Below are 17,694 nucleotides of genomic sequence, written 5' to 3'. Positions count from 1 at the left end.
CAACATTTGCACTCTCCTCCTTCACCCGCATCAAGAGGCTCTTTAGTTCCTCTTCACTTTCTGCCATGAGAGTGGTATCATCTGCATATCTGAGGTTGTTGATATCCCCCCCCCCGCACCCCGCAATCTTAATTCTAAGTGTGAGTCATCTAGCCTGGCCTTTCTCAGGATGTGCTCTGCATATAAGTTAAATAGGCAGGATGACAGTACAAGTTAAATAGGCAGGACGACAGTATATAGCCTTGCCGTGCTCCTTTCCTGATGTTGAACCAATCAGTAGTTCCATGTCCAGTTCTCACTGCTGCTTCCTGACCCGCATACAGGTTCCTCAAAAGACAAATAAGATGGTCAGGTACTCCCATCTCTTTAAGAACTTGTCCCAATTTGTTGTGATCCACACAATCAAAGGCTTTAGCATAGTCAATGAAACAGAAGTAGATGTTTTTCTGGAACTCCCTAGCTTTCTCCATGATCCAGTGTATGTTGGCAATTTGATCTCTAGTTCCTCTGCCTCTTTGAAACCCCGCCTGTACTTATGGTAGTTCTCAGTTCACATATTCCAAGTTTGTACTCCAAGGCCAAACTTGCCTGTTATTCCGGCTTCCTTCTTTTGCATTACAATCCCCCATGATGATAAGGACATCATTTTATGGTGTTATTTCTAGAAGGTGTTATAGGCAAGGTGTTTTCATGGCAAGGGTACTGGAGTAGGTTGCCATTTCCTTCTCCGGTAGATCACCTTTTGGCAGTGTTCTCTGCTATGACCTGACCGTCTTGGGTGCCCCTGCACAGCATAGCTCATTGCTTCATTGCACTTCACAAACCCCTTTGCCACGACAAGGCAGTGATCCATGAAGGGGATTTTAAGAGTAATGAGAAGGAAAGGCTAGATCTTTGGAGCTAGGAATCTCTTCTGTCTGAAGCATCTTGAGTGATCACATTTATTTTTAAATTTATAGGGTGCAGAATAACCTGACAAAGCTCTCTAAGCTGTGTACAACAAGATACAAGACCAATTTAATTTCAATTGAATTGAACACTACAATTTCTAGGGTAGGCAAAATCTTAAAGGCAAGTTGTTAAAATGAGGTTTTGAAATGCCTATGGAAAAGGACAGTTTTTGCCTGGCACCAAATGAAAGTAATGACAGACCTCTAGGAAGCCCATTTCAAAGGTGGGGAGCAGCCACCAAAAGGGCCCTGCCAGTCGCCATCCCTCTCACTTCCTTTAGGAATGGCTCTTTCAAAGGACCTCATACCCAGATCTCAGTGGGTGGGTAGGTATATGTGGAAAAAGGTAGTCCTTCAAGTAATCAGGTCCCAAGCTTTTTATGTTAAAACAAACACTTTAAATTGAGCCCAGGTTTCAACTGGTTACCAGTGTAACTTGAATAGGTGTTATATGGGAACTGATGCACAACACCAGTCACACAACTCTATTTTGAACTAGTTGAAGTCTCTGGACTGCCTTCAAAGGCAGTCCTTCATAGAGTAAATCCAATTGGAGTATTACCAGTGCATGAGTAACTGTAGTCAGGCTCTGTCTATCCAGGTAGGTCCACAGTTGTTGTATTTACTGTAGCTGAAAAAAGGTACTTCTGGCCACCAAGTCCATTTGGGGCTGCAGTGATAGTTTTGGGTCCAGGAGCATGCCCAAGCTGCAGACCCTGTCCTTTAACGGAAATGCAACCCCATCCTAGACAGGACAATGGCCACCTAACCTGTCAGACAGATTGTCATCTAACAGCACTTATGTTTTGTCTGGATTGAGAGTTTCAATATTATCAAACTCAGTCATTGGGTCAGCACGGAGACCACCTCACCTCGATTTGATGTAAATGAGAGGTAGAGCTGAGTGTCATCAGCATATTGCTGACACCTGAGCCCAAACCTCTGGGTGTGACCTCTTCTAGCGCTATCATATAGATGTTGAAAAGCATGGGAGACAGTATAGAGCCCTATGGAACTCCATGGCATAATCACCATGGGGCAGAGCAACTATCTCCCAGCACCCCCTTCTGGACATGGTCAGCCAGGAAGAATCTGAACTAATGCAAGGCAGTGCCCCAGCCAACCTGTCCAGAAGGACACCATGATCAATGGTGTCAAACGCCTCTAGGAGGTCTAGAAGAACCAACGGTCCCTGGCAAAGGTCATCTTACAGTGCAATCAAGGCAGTCTACATCCCAAATCCTGGACTGAAACCCAATTTATATAGGTCCAGATAATCAATTTCCTCCAAGAGTGCCTGGAGATGCCTGGCCAGCACCCACTCCAACTCTTTGCTCAAAAATTGAAGGTTTGCTACTGGTTGGTAGCTGGCAACTATCCCTGGATCCAGGTTTGGCTTCTTTAAAAGCAATCGTAAAACCTTTAAGAAGGCTGAGACAACACCTTCTCTCAAGCAGGCGTTAACAGCCTCCTGGACCCAAGAGTTACCCTTCTCCTTATATTTTCTAATGATTAATGATGAGCAAGGGTCAAGTAGGCAGGTGGTAGGATGAACAGAGTCAAGCACCTTTTCCACATCATTGGGCTGCAGTAACTGAAACTCATCTAGCAAAATAGGACTAGAGGGCCGTACTCTGGACATATTCCTAGATGGAACTGAAACAACTGCAGAGTCCGATTTGCGGTGTATCTGAATAATTTCTGAATAATAATAAGTGCACAGCAAATTTGACACAGCAAGTCACCAAGAATTCAGATTGGTAAACCAGATTTCAAGAGGCCCCAGGCCACTTGGAATAGTTTAGCTGGACAGCACTGTGAGGAAGCAGTGCAGTAGGCAAAATACTGTTGTTTTGCCAGTTTAATCATCACAGAATAGGCTTGATTGCTAAGCTATGATCAGTCAAACTCGCCTCCATTTGTGCTCAAGCTGCCTCCCTTGGTCCATCATCCTAAGCGCCAGTGCATATCATGGAACTGGCTGGCCTCTACCAGAACTTTCAAGCAAAAGCCAAAGCATACTGCAAAGCAAAGGTGTCTTCTCTGCTTAACTTGTGTTGAAGGAGCAAAAATAGGAGAAAGCCCTTATGCTTGTCCTTTAGTCCAAACTAGCAAGTATAACATAAATAAAAGCAGGGAAGACTAGAGGAATACAGAGAAGGAAGGTGGAATACTATATTATAGGTGAAATACTACAATTATGTGGATGTTTCCTCTGCCTCTCTGTAAGAGGAATGTGCAATTCTTTAATGCCTCACTTCTGGGAAGGGGTTGCCTAAGCTTTTTTTTCTATGGGCAAAAAAGGAATGTGGTATGCAGGAAGAGATTTGTGTAGGTTCTGAAACTGAATGAAGAGGGATATGTTTACTGTGTCCGTATTTTTTGACATGGAGCTTTCCTTATTGGGAATTTAGGAGAAAAGTTTAGAAAAAATGAGTGGGCCAAAAATGGGAGAGGGGAAGAGCTTGGGAGTCTGAGTGACTAATAAGCCATGGATGCATATCACACTTTGGTGCAAGAAATGCTGCAGAAAATGTTAAATAAATTTTTTAAAACAAATGTTTAACTTAAGCTGTTTAGTAGCACAGCATCATTAACATGATAGTACATAGACTGCCTGAAAGCTGGGATGGCTCACACGAGGTGACCACCAACAGTTCACGGCTGTCTCAGATTCAAGTGCAGGTGCAGGTTCATATTTGGGTGATTTATACCAAACTATGAATGTGATGTCATAGAGATGACACTTTTTCCAAGTCATTGTCACTGCACTGGTTGTGTTGTTTCCATATATAAAATGTAGACGATCATTTACCTTATCCATGCAGAGGTACTGGTTTGGACAAAAGTGCCTTAAGTTGGTCAGGATCCTGTTGGCAGTCCAGTGTATTCCCAAGGCAATCACATGAGGCTGCCTCCTGCTATTGAATAATGGCCTGCAAACAATAATACAGATCTTCCTGTTGACCAATGTGAGTGGAAATAATCTGATCCTATTGATTAGTATTGTATACTATAGGGTAGTAGATTTGAGTATGGGAAACCCAGCTGACCATGTGATACTAGGTAAGTCACTGTCACACAACCTAAGTTACATAACAGGGTTAATTTGAGCAGGGGATATAAACAAAAATTTTGCTTTGCTTGTTATCTTTTCAGACATCTAAAAAATGCTAACTGACATACCTTGCCTCACTGAAATGGTAGACTCAGAAAGCCAGCTTTGCCCCCTTATTCCCTTAAAGGATGAAGATCTTGATAGTCCTTTATCTGAAGAATTTTTACAAGATATGGAGAACATAAATGAGCTCTCACAATCTCTAAGCAGGGATAGTTCAGGAGCATTAAGTGTAACAGAGTTCCATTCGCTGGGAAATGGACCTGGCTCTGATGGATCAATCATTACAGGTAAGAACTCTGTTATCTTGTCATGGATTTATTCAGATGTTCTTTATTGATTACAGCACCAACCTTTATTTTTGTATTACTGTATTTATAGTATTACAGTTTTATAGACCAGATTTACCATATTGCAGAAATGTGGTTTCAAATGAGGTTGAATAAATGATAGATTAAGGAGAGTACAGCAAATTATACCATTGTCTAAGATCTGTAGTTGATATTGATGAGTGGTTTAAAAGCTTCATTTTGTATCTTTTTCAGATGAAACATAAATTAGACTGTAACTAGGATCCATTTGGAAATAGTTGTTTATGCTCTTGGCTCAAAAGTACTCTGCAGTTTGTGGGAAATACTAGCCTTCTTTAGAATATATATCTTCTGGCAATAGTTACTGCTCCAACTTTGCAAAACCTGAAAATGTTTTAAAATGGTTTTCATGAAGATAGTTTGCATTTTGAAAGTAATAACACCAAGGGGATTGTACCCCAGCCTATAGTGTAGGGGGAGCAGCCTTCCATTGACACTGAGCAGCCAAATGACACTGAGGGGCATGCCCATGCCCCTGATTCCAGTTATCTGTCTTAAATGCTCACTTGGTGCTCTGGTTCTGTGTGCACAGGCTTTCCCTAAGCAAGGAAAGCTCTTATACAGTGGAGCTGGGTCCCTGACTGAGGCACCAGCATGGTGAACCAAATTGGCCAGCTTTGCTAAAACATGTAATTGGTGGCAGTGCAACCATTTTTGTAATCCTCAGTACATTTCCACATCTCCTCTGCCCTCCATTTCACTTTTCTTTCCATTTCTCTTTTGGTTTTGTTTTTTGGTGGACACAACATTTTCATGTCTCACTTTCTCCTAGCTTTAGACTTAATTGGCAGTTTTACACACTTTGATAGTTTTCTCATTTCTTTAGACCTCTGATCTATTTCACTAGACCCCCTATGTAAGTTCAAGTTTTCAGCATTCCACATGTTCACAGATTCTTGTCAGGCAATTTTGTGTTTGCTTGTTTTTTTTAAGTTTCTTATTCACAAGCTTATATACTTCACTTTTGTGTGTATATGATATGGCTTTGGCTACATAGGGACCAACACTTGAAAAACTGAGCTCAGTATATGATGAGTACTAGTATATGATGATAATATTTACTAATACTTTTTTAACTTTCAGACTCTCTTTCACCAGCATCAAGTCCATCATCGGTGAATCTTGCTACCATTCCTAGTAGCAATGATGAACTACCCAGTGCAACATTAAACATTGAGTGTAGAATATGCGGAGATAAAGCATCAGGCTACCATTATGGAGTTCATGCTTGTGAAGGTTGTAAGGTATTGTCAAAAATATTCAGTGTTTGAATCATAGTACAAAATGGCAGTCAATTACCTTGTAAAGATCCACTGAACAAAAGTGAAAGTAAGCAAAAAAAGTCTAAATAGCAGCAGTTAGGTTTCATCAAGGAAAGCTGATTTGTGAAGCTTAAGATCCTGACTATGATTATTTGGAAATAATCTACTGAAATCCATGTGCGCTTCTTTCAAAGAAATGTGCTTACAATTGCAATGAGCTTATTTTATATATAGCTTTTTAGTATTACCTAAAACTTCAGAGTAAACCATTAGCTCAGTGAAAAAGAACTAAATGCATGTTACCTTGAATTATAAAATGTTGTTATCTAAAGTACATTTTTGCAAGTTGGAAATAGGCATAGAGGTACTTGGTTTGAAAACCACTTGAGGTTGGTTGTATTTAAAAGTGATTTTGTTTGACCTATTAGTAAATTCTACAATAGCTTCAGTGTGAATAAAACTATTCCTGGAATTCTTCAGTGTGTTCACATGTTGGCAGTGTTTTGATGGGTTTAGGTGGAACAGAGCCTTAATGTGGGTTTAGGAATAGCCTTTGATGCTTTGGGTTGCTATTTGGGTTGCTATAGAAGAGTTGATGAAAAGAGTATTGGAGGCAGCTAATTGACAAATTTGGAGTACACACTTAAAGAAGGAACCATTTAGTAGCAAAGGAAGCTAAGGAACTGGAATCTGGAAGTCTAAAATATTTGAAGGTTGTAGATGTATAACTAATAGAAAGCATATAGAAAGATGAGATAAATTGGTCTAGCTTTTATCATCTTTGTCTAGTTCTTCCATATTGACACACATGCCTCTGAATTCTGATATCACATGAAAAATGTTGATTTATGTTAAGGGTCCTTGAACTCTGGTTAACATTTTTTGTAACAGTCCCAAGATGCTAGTAGTGGAGTGGTTAGAAAAGCTTTAAATGAATGAATGAATGAATGGCTTGGTTGCTAGGTCAAAAATTGTAGTAACCAGTATCCAACTGTTCCCCTTTAGTGTAATCCAGTGCATTTTTATTCAGAAGTAAGTCCCATTGTGTTCAGTGAAGCCTATTCCCAGATAAATGTACTAAGGATTGTAGCCTTAGGCTGCAGACCTGTGCATACTTACCTGGGAGTAAGTTCCATAAAACCAATTAGACTTATTTTGAGTAGGCATGTGCAGAATTAGGCTTCTGGTCCTTGACCTCAGATGCAACATCCAGCCTCCGTGCAACATCAAGAATGATCCCCTGCTTCCTTCCTACATCTTCGTGATTGGAGCTGGGCTTGAACTGGAAAGTCCCTGCAATTTCAATGGACTTCAGAGAGCCTTGAAATCAGCACAATTTGGGGGAAGTTTCTTTGCCTTCCCTCTACCTCCAGCCTTGCAGGTAGAGGAGGTGAACATAGCTTAGTTGTAATCAGAGCTTTTTTTTTTTTTGGTCATAGAACGCACCGGAACAGCGTTCCGGCACCTTTTTTTGATGGATTTTTCCAAGTGATTGTGAATCGCCCTGTTGGGCATAGCAGATCGGCGGCAAAAATCATTAACATAGTGCCTGCGGGCTGCTTGTGTGTCAGCGCTCATTGTCGGCGCTCATTGTGAAGGCGCTGCTCAGCTTGGGATCAGTCGTGCTCTGAGTGCTTACTGCCGCGGCGACCATTGTGTAAAAGTGTAACCCCAAGACGTGAGTTCCGGCACCTTTTTTTTTTTTTTTTTACACAAAAAAAGCACTGGTTGTAATACTGTACAACCCCAACAGCCTCTCTCACCAAAAGTTTAAGGAAAGGGTTTAGGCTTGTTTTGTTTCTGCTAAAGGTCCATTGGTGGGATACAGCAGAAGTGCTCCGAGCATCCCTGATATCCGCAGCCCAAACACCTAGCTTAAACATCCATGGCAGTGAGCAACAGAGGCAATGGGGCACCTTGTTTCCCATTGCCAACCACCCACCTCAATCTATCCTTCTAGCCTGGGACAGGAGAAAGGGTAGGGATGTTGTCTCATAGTTGCAGTGGATCCTACGAATTTCTCCACTGTTTCCTTCTTTCACAGCTGAAGATAAAGACTGGACTGCATTTATAATCTTGCCAACATAATTTGCCAGATTTTTTCTGAAAAATCAGAGGATTGGGTGGAGGATTAAACATTGCTTGTTCCAGATCAGGCAGGTTTTCATCCAGGTCACTCAACTCTAAATAATTGTTGTACATTGAAACATGTTATTGATAAATATCTGCCTGAAATTGTTAAATATATTTATATAGTTTTCATTGATCTGAAAGCTGCTTTTGATTCTATTCCTTGGAAGCATGAATGGAATAAATTACAAACTATTGTCATTGACTGCCAGATCTTCAAATGTAGAAAATATCACAGTATTCTGAAACATCCTTGCAAATAAGAATAGATGGAAGATACTTATCTGAGTTTGTACAAAAGGAGTAAGACAAGGGTGCTTGCTTGAGCCACTTCTCTTCAATTTACTTGCAAATGAAGTAGTTAAGTTCCAGAGAGGTGATTGTTATTTCCCAGTTAAAGTGGGTAGTCAAAAAATGTACTATTATCAGTTATGCAGATGACATAATCTTGATTTCTTATACTCAGTCAGACTTATGAAGATTGTTAAACCAATTCAGTCTATATTGCAGGAATGAGTTGCTTTATATTAATTACCAAAAAACAAAAATTATGGCATTTGGTAATTTAAGAAGAATCTTAATTGGTCACTTGATGGGAATAAACTTGAAGCAAGCGTTTTCTTCATGTACCTTAGTGTGGTTTTCCAGTGGACAGGTACATGGTCTTCACAGGTACTGTAAAGCATCTTGTTAGCTGGTAAAACATTAAATGGAGAATTAGTCTTATCATACAAAAGGGGAAAATTTGGTGCAGCTCACCATTGAATTGAATTGAAAGGCTAGGACTTTGCCAGACTTGTTATATGGAACTCCTTTATGAGCCACAACCAATTTAGGTTCATTACAAAGAACTCAAAATCAATTTTTGCATAGACTTTTGATAGGTCTGTTATAAACACTCTTTCCTTTCCGTCAGAAGAGAAAAGTATTCCAGGCATGCAGAGAGTTTTTTTAAAACTTTATTGCAATGAAGGGAACAGAAAAGAATGGTTTCCTTCCCATTCTTCTGTTCAGCTCAGCACATGTTCACACCTCCCCCCCCGCTTTTGAACCCTGCTCCCAGCTGCTTGTTCCCTCCTCCTTTCCCCTTATTTGCTAGGGTACTGAGAGTTACATTCTTTCCACCCGCCTACTCCGCACTGCCCCAACACCGGCCCTTCTTCCCAATCCAGCCCTGCCCCCAGTGGGCTACACTAGGCTCATTTTGTTCTGCCCAGCTTGTCAATAAACAATCAGGAAGTATTTGGCCCTCCTGCCTACTAGCCTGTTTCCCCATACCTTGTGCCTTCTGGTTTTGGCCCCTCCCCTCCTTTGGGCTAAGTAATTTTCTTTGTCACCCTTTTAAATCTCTTTACTCCCTTGTTTCAAATCATCCTTCCACACCTATCAGTCCCACATCAACAGAATTAGAATTGGTTTGCACAAAAGCTGAAGTTCTTAGATGAGCTCTGCTTTCCTAGTTAAAAATAATTTTTAAGCAGCTCTCAGAATCTATCCTGGATTTATCTGAAGAGATGGACCCAAGCTCATGGAAGCAAAAATGCAGCTTTCTGTCACAAGCTTAGGATTCTCTGTCCCCTTCCTTTTAGCTCAAGTTTCTGGTAGAGTTAAATCAATATTGCTCAAAAGCCTTAACTACACTGAGATGCAGACTCAGGAAAGTGGAATGAAAGCCTGCCAATCTAACAGCTTTTATGCCTCCTTTATTCCCTCATACTTATCTCTTACAAATACCTGGTAGACTTGCCAGATATTAAAAGAAGGGTAGCATTTACCAGGGCAAGAGTGAATGTTCTTCCTTTGACAGATTGGGAGGGCCAGCATAAAGGGCTTCCAAAGAAGAACAGCGTATGTAGTTGTAATATCGTGGACATTATTGTTGGCATACTTCTAGAATGTTCTGTGTCTAATGATCTCAGAAATACATACATCAATTGTTAAAATTAAGAAAGAGAAGGGCATCTTTTATATAGACTTGTTTCTTACTATCTAATACAGACAAATATGTATCTTTTAGAATTTCTGAACTTTGCTGATCATCTTGATGTCACAAGGATGGTGAACAGAGGTGTTGAAGTTGTTTATGGTTGCAGATTGGATGAATGAGGACATTTTGTCAACAGTGTAGTGCACAACATTGTATGTGGAGTAAAAGAAAATAAGTTCAGAGGGAGGAGTTTTTATTTGGACTGGAGTACAAGGAGAAGAGTTTAACCCTTACGTCCCCAGCCGCTATTGCAGCAACAACCTCCCTGCACCCTCAGCATGACAGTTAGGGTTTCTTTTGTGGGGGGGGGGGACCCTCTCCCATGGCTGTTTTTCTAAGGTCACTTAGAAAGGAGCAATTTCTGTTGCTATAGCAGCTAGGGAGGAAAGAGTTAATCCTCTGAACAACAACTGAGGTTTCCATGGAAATTGGTCCTTTTCATATCTAAAACAATTCATTGAAATCATGGTAAAGTTGATTTCCACAACTGTACATGCTTCATCCCACAATTACTCCTACATATAGCTGACTAAAAGAGGAAAATACAGCACAATTGTAAGAATGCTTGCTCAGAAGTCTCTCAATGTCTCTCATTGTCTTCATTGGGGTTTAGTGTGCTGAGGACTGCAGCCTTATTAATTCAGTTAAAATTTAGTAGTGTGTACTAATGGCTTGTTTTCTCAAACCTTCCACAGGGCTTTTTTAGACGAACAATCAGACTAAAACTTACCTATGACAGATGTGATCGCAACTGCAAGATTCAGAAAAAGAATCGTAATAAGTGCCAATACTGTCGTTTTCAAAAGTGCCTTTCAGTTGGAATGTCTCATAATGGTAGGTAAGGGTAATCATAATTTTCATCATGATAGTTCTTGTTTCTATTATTATTACATTGGAATTATATCCTGCCTTTATTCCTCTTGCAAGAAACTCAAGGTAGCCTACATAGTCCTCCTCCACTGCACTTTATCCTCACAACAACAACCCTGTAAAGTATGTTAGACTGAGAATGAGTGACTGGTCCAAGTCATTCAGTGAGCTTCATGGTCAACTGGGACTTGAACCTGGATCTCCCAGGTCCCCAGTCCAACATTCCACCCAGTCCAACATTCCACCATGCCACTCTGTCTTACTTAAGTACAGTGGTGAAGCAAAATGTGTGGAAATGAAAAGCATCTTTTGTTCACACAAGGACTACCTTGTACCTTGAACCAAAAACAAAAGCCTAAAACTGAAGGTAATGATCTACTTGCACAAGAGCCTTTGCAACTCTTGCACAACTAAATGTAGATGGATTGCCAGGTTTGGGTGGGGGGGGGTTCTGGGTAAGGTGTCTTCTGGGGTCTCCCTTCCTCTGATCAGCCTTGCTCTGTAAGTGCTTAGGGCAGCAGGGTAATTGGAAACAGAGCATCTCTACTTCACCCAGCCCACTGGCACAATAAGCACTGCTGTGGAGTGACTGACCAGCTAATTAAATCTGCGTCTCCATAGTACACCTTAGTAAACATTTTTAATTTGGTAACTTTGAATACCCTCTCATGAATCACTGCCTTGTCGTGGCGAAGGGGCTTGTGCAGCTCAATGAAGCTACAGTATGAGGTATGCCGTGCAGGGGTACCCAAGAAGGACAGGTCATAGCAGAGAGCTCTGACAAAAGGTGATCCACTGGAGAAGGAAATGGCAACCCACTTGCCATGGAAACCCCATGGAAAGTACCAAAAGGCAAAAAGATATGACTCCGGGAGATGAGCCCCTCAGGTTGGAAGGTGTCCAGTGTGCTACTGGGGAAGAGCAGAGGGGTAGTACTTGTAGCACCAGAAAGAATAAAGCGACTTGGTCAAAGCCAAAAAGGACACTCAATTGTGGATGTATCTGGTGGTGAAAGGAAAGTCCGATGCTGTAAAGATCTATACTCCTTAGGAACATGGAATGTAAGATCTATGAATGAAGGTCAGCTGAACGTGGTCAAACAAGAGATGACAAGACTGAACATCAACATCTTGGGAATCAGCGAACTAAAATGGACAGGAATGGATGAATTTAATTCAGATGACCATCAAGTATACTACTGCAGGCAAGAATCCCTCAGACGAAATGGAGTAGTCTTCATAGTCAATAAAAGAGTAGGAAAAGTAGCACTGGGATACAATCTCCAGAATGACGGAATGATCTCAGTTCGAATCCAAGGAAAACCATTCAACATCACATTCAAACCATTCAACTTCTTTCATCCAAGAACTACCAGAAGTACAGGCAGGATTTCGAAGAGGCAGAGGAACTAGAGACTAAATAGCCAAAATACGCTGGATCATGGAGAAAGCTAGGGAGTTCCAGAAAAAGATCTACTTCTGCTTCATTGACTATGCTAAAGCCTTTGATTGTGTGGATCACAACAAATTGTGGCAAGTTCTTAAAGAGATGGGAGAACCTGACCATCTTATTTGACTCTTGAGAAACTATATGCGGGTCAAGAAGCAACAGTGAGAAATGGACACAGAACCACTGATTGGTTCAAAATTGAGAAAGGAGTTTGGCAAGGCTGTATACTGTTGCCCTGCCTATTTAATTTATATGCAGAGCACATCATGAGAAAGGCCAGGGGAGATGAATCACACATTGGAATTAAGATTGCCAGAGAAATATCAACAACCTCAGATATGCAGATGATACCACTCCAATGGCAGAAAGTGAAGAGGAACTGAAGAACCTCTTGATGCGGGTGAAGGAAGAGAGTGCAAAAATTGTTTTGAAAGTCATTAAGAAAACTAAGATCATGGCATCCGGTCCTATCACTTAAAAACATAGAAACAGATTGAGTCAGAAGGGGCCTCCTGGGCCATCTAGTCTGACCTCCGGCACCAGCCAGCTCCGCTCATGACATGCCCACCATGTGGACGTCCAGCCTATCCTTGAACACCCGCACCGATGGGGCCTCAACGACCTCTCGTGGAAGCCCATTCCACACCCTCGGGGCCCGAGGCAAATAGATGAGGAAACTTCCTGGCAAATAGATGAGGAAGAAATGGAGATAGTGACAGATTTTATTTTCCTGGGCTCCAAGATCACCACAGACGGGGACTGCAGCCAAGAAATTAAAAGACGCTTGCTCCTTGGGAGGAAAACTATGGCAAATCTTGCCAGCATACTAAAAAGCAGAGACATCACTTTTGCTGACAAAATTGCCTATAGTCAAGGCTGTGGTTTTCCCAGTTGCAATGTATGGCTGTGAAATTTGGACCATAAGGAAGGCTGAGCACTGAAGAATTGTGGCCTTTGAATTGCAGTGCTAGGTAAGACTCCTGAGAATCCCTTGGACTGCAAGGCGATCAAACCGGTCGGTCCTAGAGGAGATCATCCCTGACTGCTCTTTAGAAGGCCAGTTAGTGAAGATGAAACTCAAATACTTTGGCCACCTAATGAGAAGGAAGGACTCCCTGGAGAAGAGTCTGATGCTGGGAACAATTGAAAGCAAAAGAAGGGAATGGCAGAGAATGAGGTGGCTAGATGGATTCAGCAGTCAGTGTGAGCTTAAGTGGACTCCAGGGGATGGTGGAGGACAGGAAGTCTTGGAGGAATGTTGTTCATGGGGTCCCAATGGGTCCAATGTGACTTTGCAACTAAGATAACTTTGAATAGCAACAAGCTCAACTGATAAGATGCCACCTTTGTTGTTGCAAAAATGATGAGGAAGGTAGGGTGGCATATTGGTGGAGGTTTTACTGCACTAGTGCTTTCCTTGGCCATGTTCCCCCAAAGGTAGTCTCTGATCAGTTGCATTCATTGCTGCTCAAATGTTGCCAAAGGGGGAAAATATTCTAAAAGTTGTAACACATGCCTGTAGCCTCAATCAGCTGGCTGTTGCGTTTTCCTTTGGCAGTAGGTTGGAAGAAGGGAGGAGCTGCAGCATGCTGCTGCATCGTGTATCAGAGGGACATTTGGGAACTCATGCAAGTGCAAGGCCCTGTACTGTGCCCTGTGGCCCTGCCCTAGCTATGCACTGTACAACTGGGATAATGAGAACACTGCATGAACTCTTGTGCAAGTTGGGGTAATGCTGATTTCCTTTCATTCACTTTTCTTTTGGTGTAACCCACTGTTAGGATATTTGAATGGCAAAAGGCAAAACAAACAAACCAAACCCAGCTTTTGTTGATTGAGCAATTGTGGACCTTGTTGAGCAGCACCTCTTGCTCTGACTTTAAGAAGTGAAAGGATTTTCTAGTAAGCCATAAACTATTCATATACTGAACACTACAATTAAAATTCTGTCCTTTTGCCCTGTTCATTGGTCTTTGAAATGGTTTTTACGCAATTCCTTGCCCTGATTCTCCTTCTTTGCTCAACTATCCTTTCCCTTCTTGCCCTTCTCATTACTCTGGTCCCAAATGTTAGCTCTCCCCTTTTCTTTCCTAGAGGTTCTTTCTATGTTCCTAGCTTTCTTCCCTCTCTATCTCTTTTTTGTGTTGTTTTTTTTCTTCCATGCTTACCTTCTCTCTTTCTCCCTGTCAAGTTTGATTACAACTTTCTCAGCATTTCATATCAGTTAAGGAATCATTAAGCAGTATGCAAAAGATTAGAAAATTGTACCACTTCTGTAAGGTACCTCTAACCCAAAGGAGAGGGTAACTAGTTTATAATGAATTGATACAGGCATTCTGACAGACTTGAGTAGATATTCCCACAAGGATGTGGGGAAAAAACACAAATTGGGAATCTGAATTTCCCAGTGGTTTACAAATAGGTGGAAATCAGCTTGTAGGTTTTATTGTAGTGATGTGCCTGTTCCAGTGCTAATGCTGTTGGCATCAGGATTCTTATGTCCTTCCACAGTGGCCCTTAAAATCAGGACCACAATTGGAGAACAAATATATAAATATATGTTTATATGTTGTCCCACTTTAAATTCATGTTTTCCCCATAGCAATTCGATTTGGACGGATGCCAAGATCAGAGAAGGCAAAGTTGAAGGCTGAAATTCTAACAGGTGAACATTGTGTTGAAAATTCTGAAATCGCAGATCTTAAATCACTTGCCAAGAAAATTTACGAAGCATATTTGAAAAACTTTAATATGAACAAAGTCAAGGCCAGACTCATACTTGCGGGGAAAACCAGTAACAATCCAGTAAGTATTTGCTATAATTGAATTTTTTAAATGCAAACTGAGTGGATGATATATTTATAAAAGAAGAAGTGAAAGCTCACTCACAAAAGCTACCATATAAATATTTCTCTTCTTTCTTGTTCAGGAGCAAATGCCTTTTTTCATTCTGGCATGCATTTTAAACAAAAACAAGAATATGTTTTTCTTCAAAATTATCAGTGTATTAATATATTGATTGATCTATATTGATTTAATTAAATAATTAACTGATGATAAGTCACAGCTGTTTCAATCATGTGAAACCATACTGATTTTTTTCTTATTTACTTTAAGGATTTATTCACCCTACTTTTAAATAAACTTTTATAGTACCTTAAAGTTAAAATTACAGGAAAATTAAAGCCACTGAAATCACATGGCATACAAGAGGTAGTATAAAAATAATACTTAATACCAACATGCTCTAACCTTAATCCTTTAAAAACTGGTAAGTAAAAACACACAAGCAGCTTGTGATCACTTGTCATGAAAGCTTTCCTAAGGACTAGAACTGTATAATATTTGGCAGTTTCAATTAATAGTGCTAGTCAGCCAAGTATAATATATTTATATATTTCCATAGAAGTAACTTCCTGTAACTGAGCACTCACGTGGCATGCAACCTCTGTGGCTGTTTTTAAGCTTTTTTAAGCTTAACGAGTCCAAAACGATCTCCTTGCGAGCAAGCCGGCACCTCGGGTCCGACTTGCTCACAAGGAGATAATTTTGGACTCACTCAGAGAAAAAGATCTCCCGGCAAGGCGACGACTTGCTAGCAAGGAGATCCTTTTCTCCAAACGAGTCCAAAACTATCTTCCCCTCGCTTGGAGAAAAGGATCTCCTGGCAAGGCGCTGACTTGCAAGCAACCTGGCACCTCACCAAGCAGCGGGCTGGATAAATAGGCATGGCGGGCTGGATCTAGCCTGCGGGCCATAGTTTGAAGACCCATGTTCTAGAGCAAGGATTCTTAAATCCAGCTCCCCATCCCACAGTATTTCTTGGAAAAAATCACAGTCTTTAAATTGGCCAACAATGAAAGTGGTGCTGAACAGGAAGGGAGTCAAGGTTGAATACAAATTTGTGAAGTGTCAAAGCAAGCCTTTTTCAAAAATGAAATGTTGTTAGTCGCGAAGTCATGTCTGATGCATTGTGACCTCATGGAAAACATTCCTCCACCATCTCCCAGAGTCCACTTAAGTTCACACTGACTGCTTCAGTGACTCCATCTAGCCACCTCATTCTCTTTCGCCCCCTTCTTCTTTTGCCATCTATTGTTCCCTGCATTAGGCTCTTCTCCAGGGAGTCCTTCCTTCTCATTAGGTGGCCAAACTATTTGAGTTTCATCTTCAGTATCTGGCCTTCTAAAGAGCAGTCAGGGTTGATCTCCTCTAAAACTGACTGGCTTGATCGCCCTGCAGTCCAAGGGACTCGCAGGAGTCTTCTCCAACACCACAATTCAAAGGCCTCAATTCTTCTGCGCTCAGCCTTCCTTATGGCCCAAATTTCACAGCCATACATTGCATCTGGGAAAACCATAGCCTTGACTATATGCACTTTTGTTGGCAGGGTGATGTCTCTGCTTTTTAGTATGCTGTCTAGACTTGGCATAGCTTTCCTCCTCATGAGCAAGCGTCTTCTAATTTCTTGGCTGCAGTCCCCATCTGCGGTGATCTTGGAGCCCAGTAAAATAAAATGTGTCACTACCTCCATTTCTTCCCCATCTATTTGCCAGGAAGTGATAGGACCAGATGCCATGACCTTAGTTTTCTTAAAGTTTCAAACCAACTTTTGCGCTCTCCGCCTTCACCCACATCAAGAGGCTCTTTAGTTCACTTTCTGCCATTAGAGTGGTGTCATCTGCATATCGGAGGTTGTTGATATTTCTCCCAGCAATCTTAATTCCAACTTGTGATTCATCTAGCCCTGCCTTTCTCATGATGTGCTCTGCATATAAGTTAAATAGGCAGGGCAACAGTATACAGCCTTGCCTAACTCCTTTCTTAAGTTTGAACCAATCAGTGGTTCCCTGTCCAGTTCTCACTGTTGCTTCTTGACCCGCATATAGGTTTCTTAAGAGACAAATAAGATGATCTGGTACGTCCATTTCTTTAAGAATCTGCCACAATTTGTTGTGATCCACACAATCAAAGGCTTTAGCTTAGTCAATGAAGCAGAAGTAGACTATACTTTTGGTCTACTTCTGGTAGACCTGTACTTCTGGTAGTTCTCAGTCCACATGCTCCTGGAGCCTATCTTGTAGGATCTTGAGCATAACTTTGCTAGCATGTGAAATGAGTGCAATGGTGCGGTAGTTTGAACATTCTTTGGCATTGCCCTTCTTTGGGATTGGAATGTAAACTGACCTTTTCCTATCCTGTGGCCACTGTTGTATTTTCCAAATTTGCTGGCATATTGAGTGTAGCACTTTTATTGCATCGTCTTTTAGGATTTTGAATAGCTCAGCTGGAATACTGTCGCCTCCACTAGCTTTGTTGTTGCTCAGACTTCCTAAGGCCCATTTGACTTCACATTCCAGGATGTCTGGTTTGAGGTCAGTGACCACCCCATTGTGGTTATCAGGGATGTTAGGCTCTTTCTTGTATAGTTCTTCTGTGTAATCTTGCCACCTCTTCTTAATCTCTTCTGCCTCTGTTAGGTCCCTGCCATTTTGGTCCTTTATCATGCCCATCTTTGCATGAAATGTTCCCTTCAAATCTCCAATTTTCTTGAAGA

The 17,694-nt window shown here is 41.3% G+C and overlaps 1 protein-coding gene across 16 annotated transcripts in view; it reads left to right on the top strand.

Annotated features, from left to right (window-relative positions):
* PPARA (peroxisome proliferator activated receptor alpha) overlaps positions 1 to 17,694 on the top strand; it is a 60,124-nt gene that overhangs the window by 35,624 nt on the left and 6,806 nt on the right. For 7 of the 16 annotated variants that reach the window (XM_044417771.1, XM_044417768.1, XM_044417772.1 and 4 more), the window contains 4 exons: positions 4,110 to 4,358; positions 5,523 to 5,683; positions 10,514 to 10,652; positions 14,740 to 14,942. In XM_044417771.1, the coding sequence (XP_044273706.1) occupies positions 4,121 to 4,358; positions 5,523 to 5,683; positions 10,514 to 10,652; positions 14,740 to 14,942 (741 nt within the window). In that variant the 5' untranslated portion in view covers positions 4,110 to 4,120. Of the gene's footprint in view, positions 1 to 607; positions 4,359 to 5,522; positions 5,684 to 10,513; positions 10,653 to 14,739; positions 14,943 to 17,694 lie in introns of those variants that run through there. The other 9 variants (XM_044417777.1, XM_044417774.1, XM_044417775.1 and 6 more) reach the window with 4 other exon arrangements.

The sequence above is a fragment of the Varanus komodoensis genome, unplaced genomic scaffold (assembly GCF_004798865.1).
Source record: "Varanus komodoensis strain SLA01 unplaced genomic scaffold, ASM479886v1 scaffold9, whole genome shotgun sequence".
NCBI lineage: Eukaryota > Metazoa > Chordata > Lepidosauria > Squamata > Varanidae > Varanus > Varanus komodoensis.
Note: the sequence above shows the minus strand (reverse complement) of the source record. Positions and strands in the feature narration are given on the sequence as shown.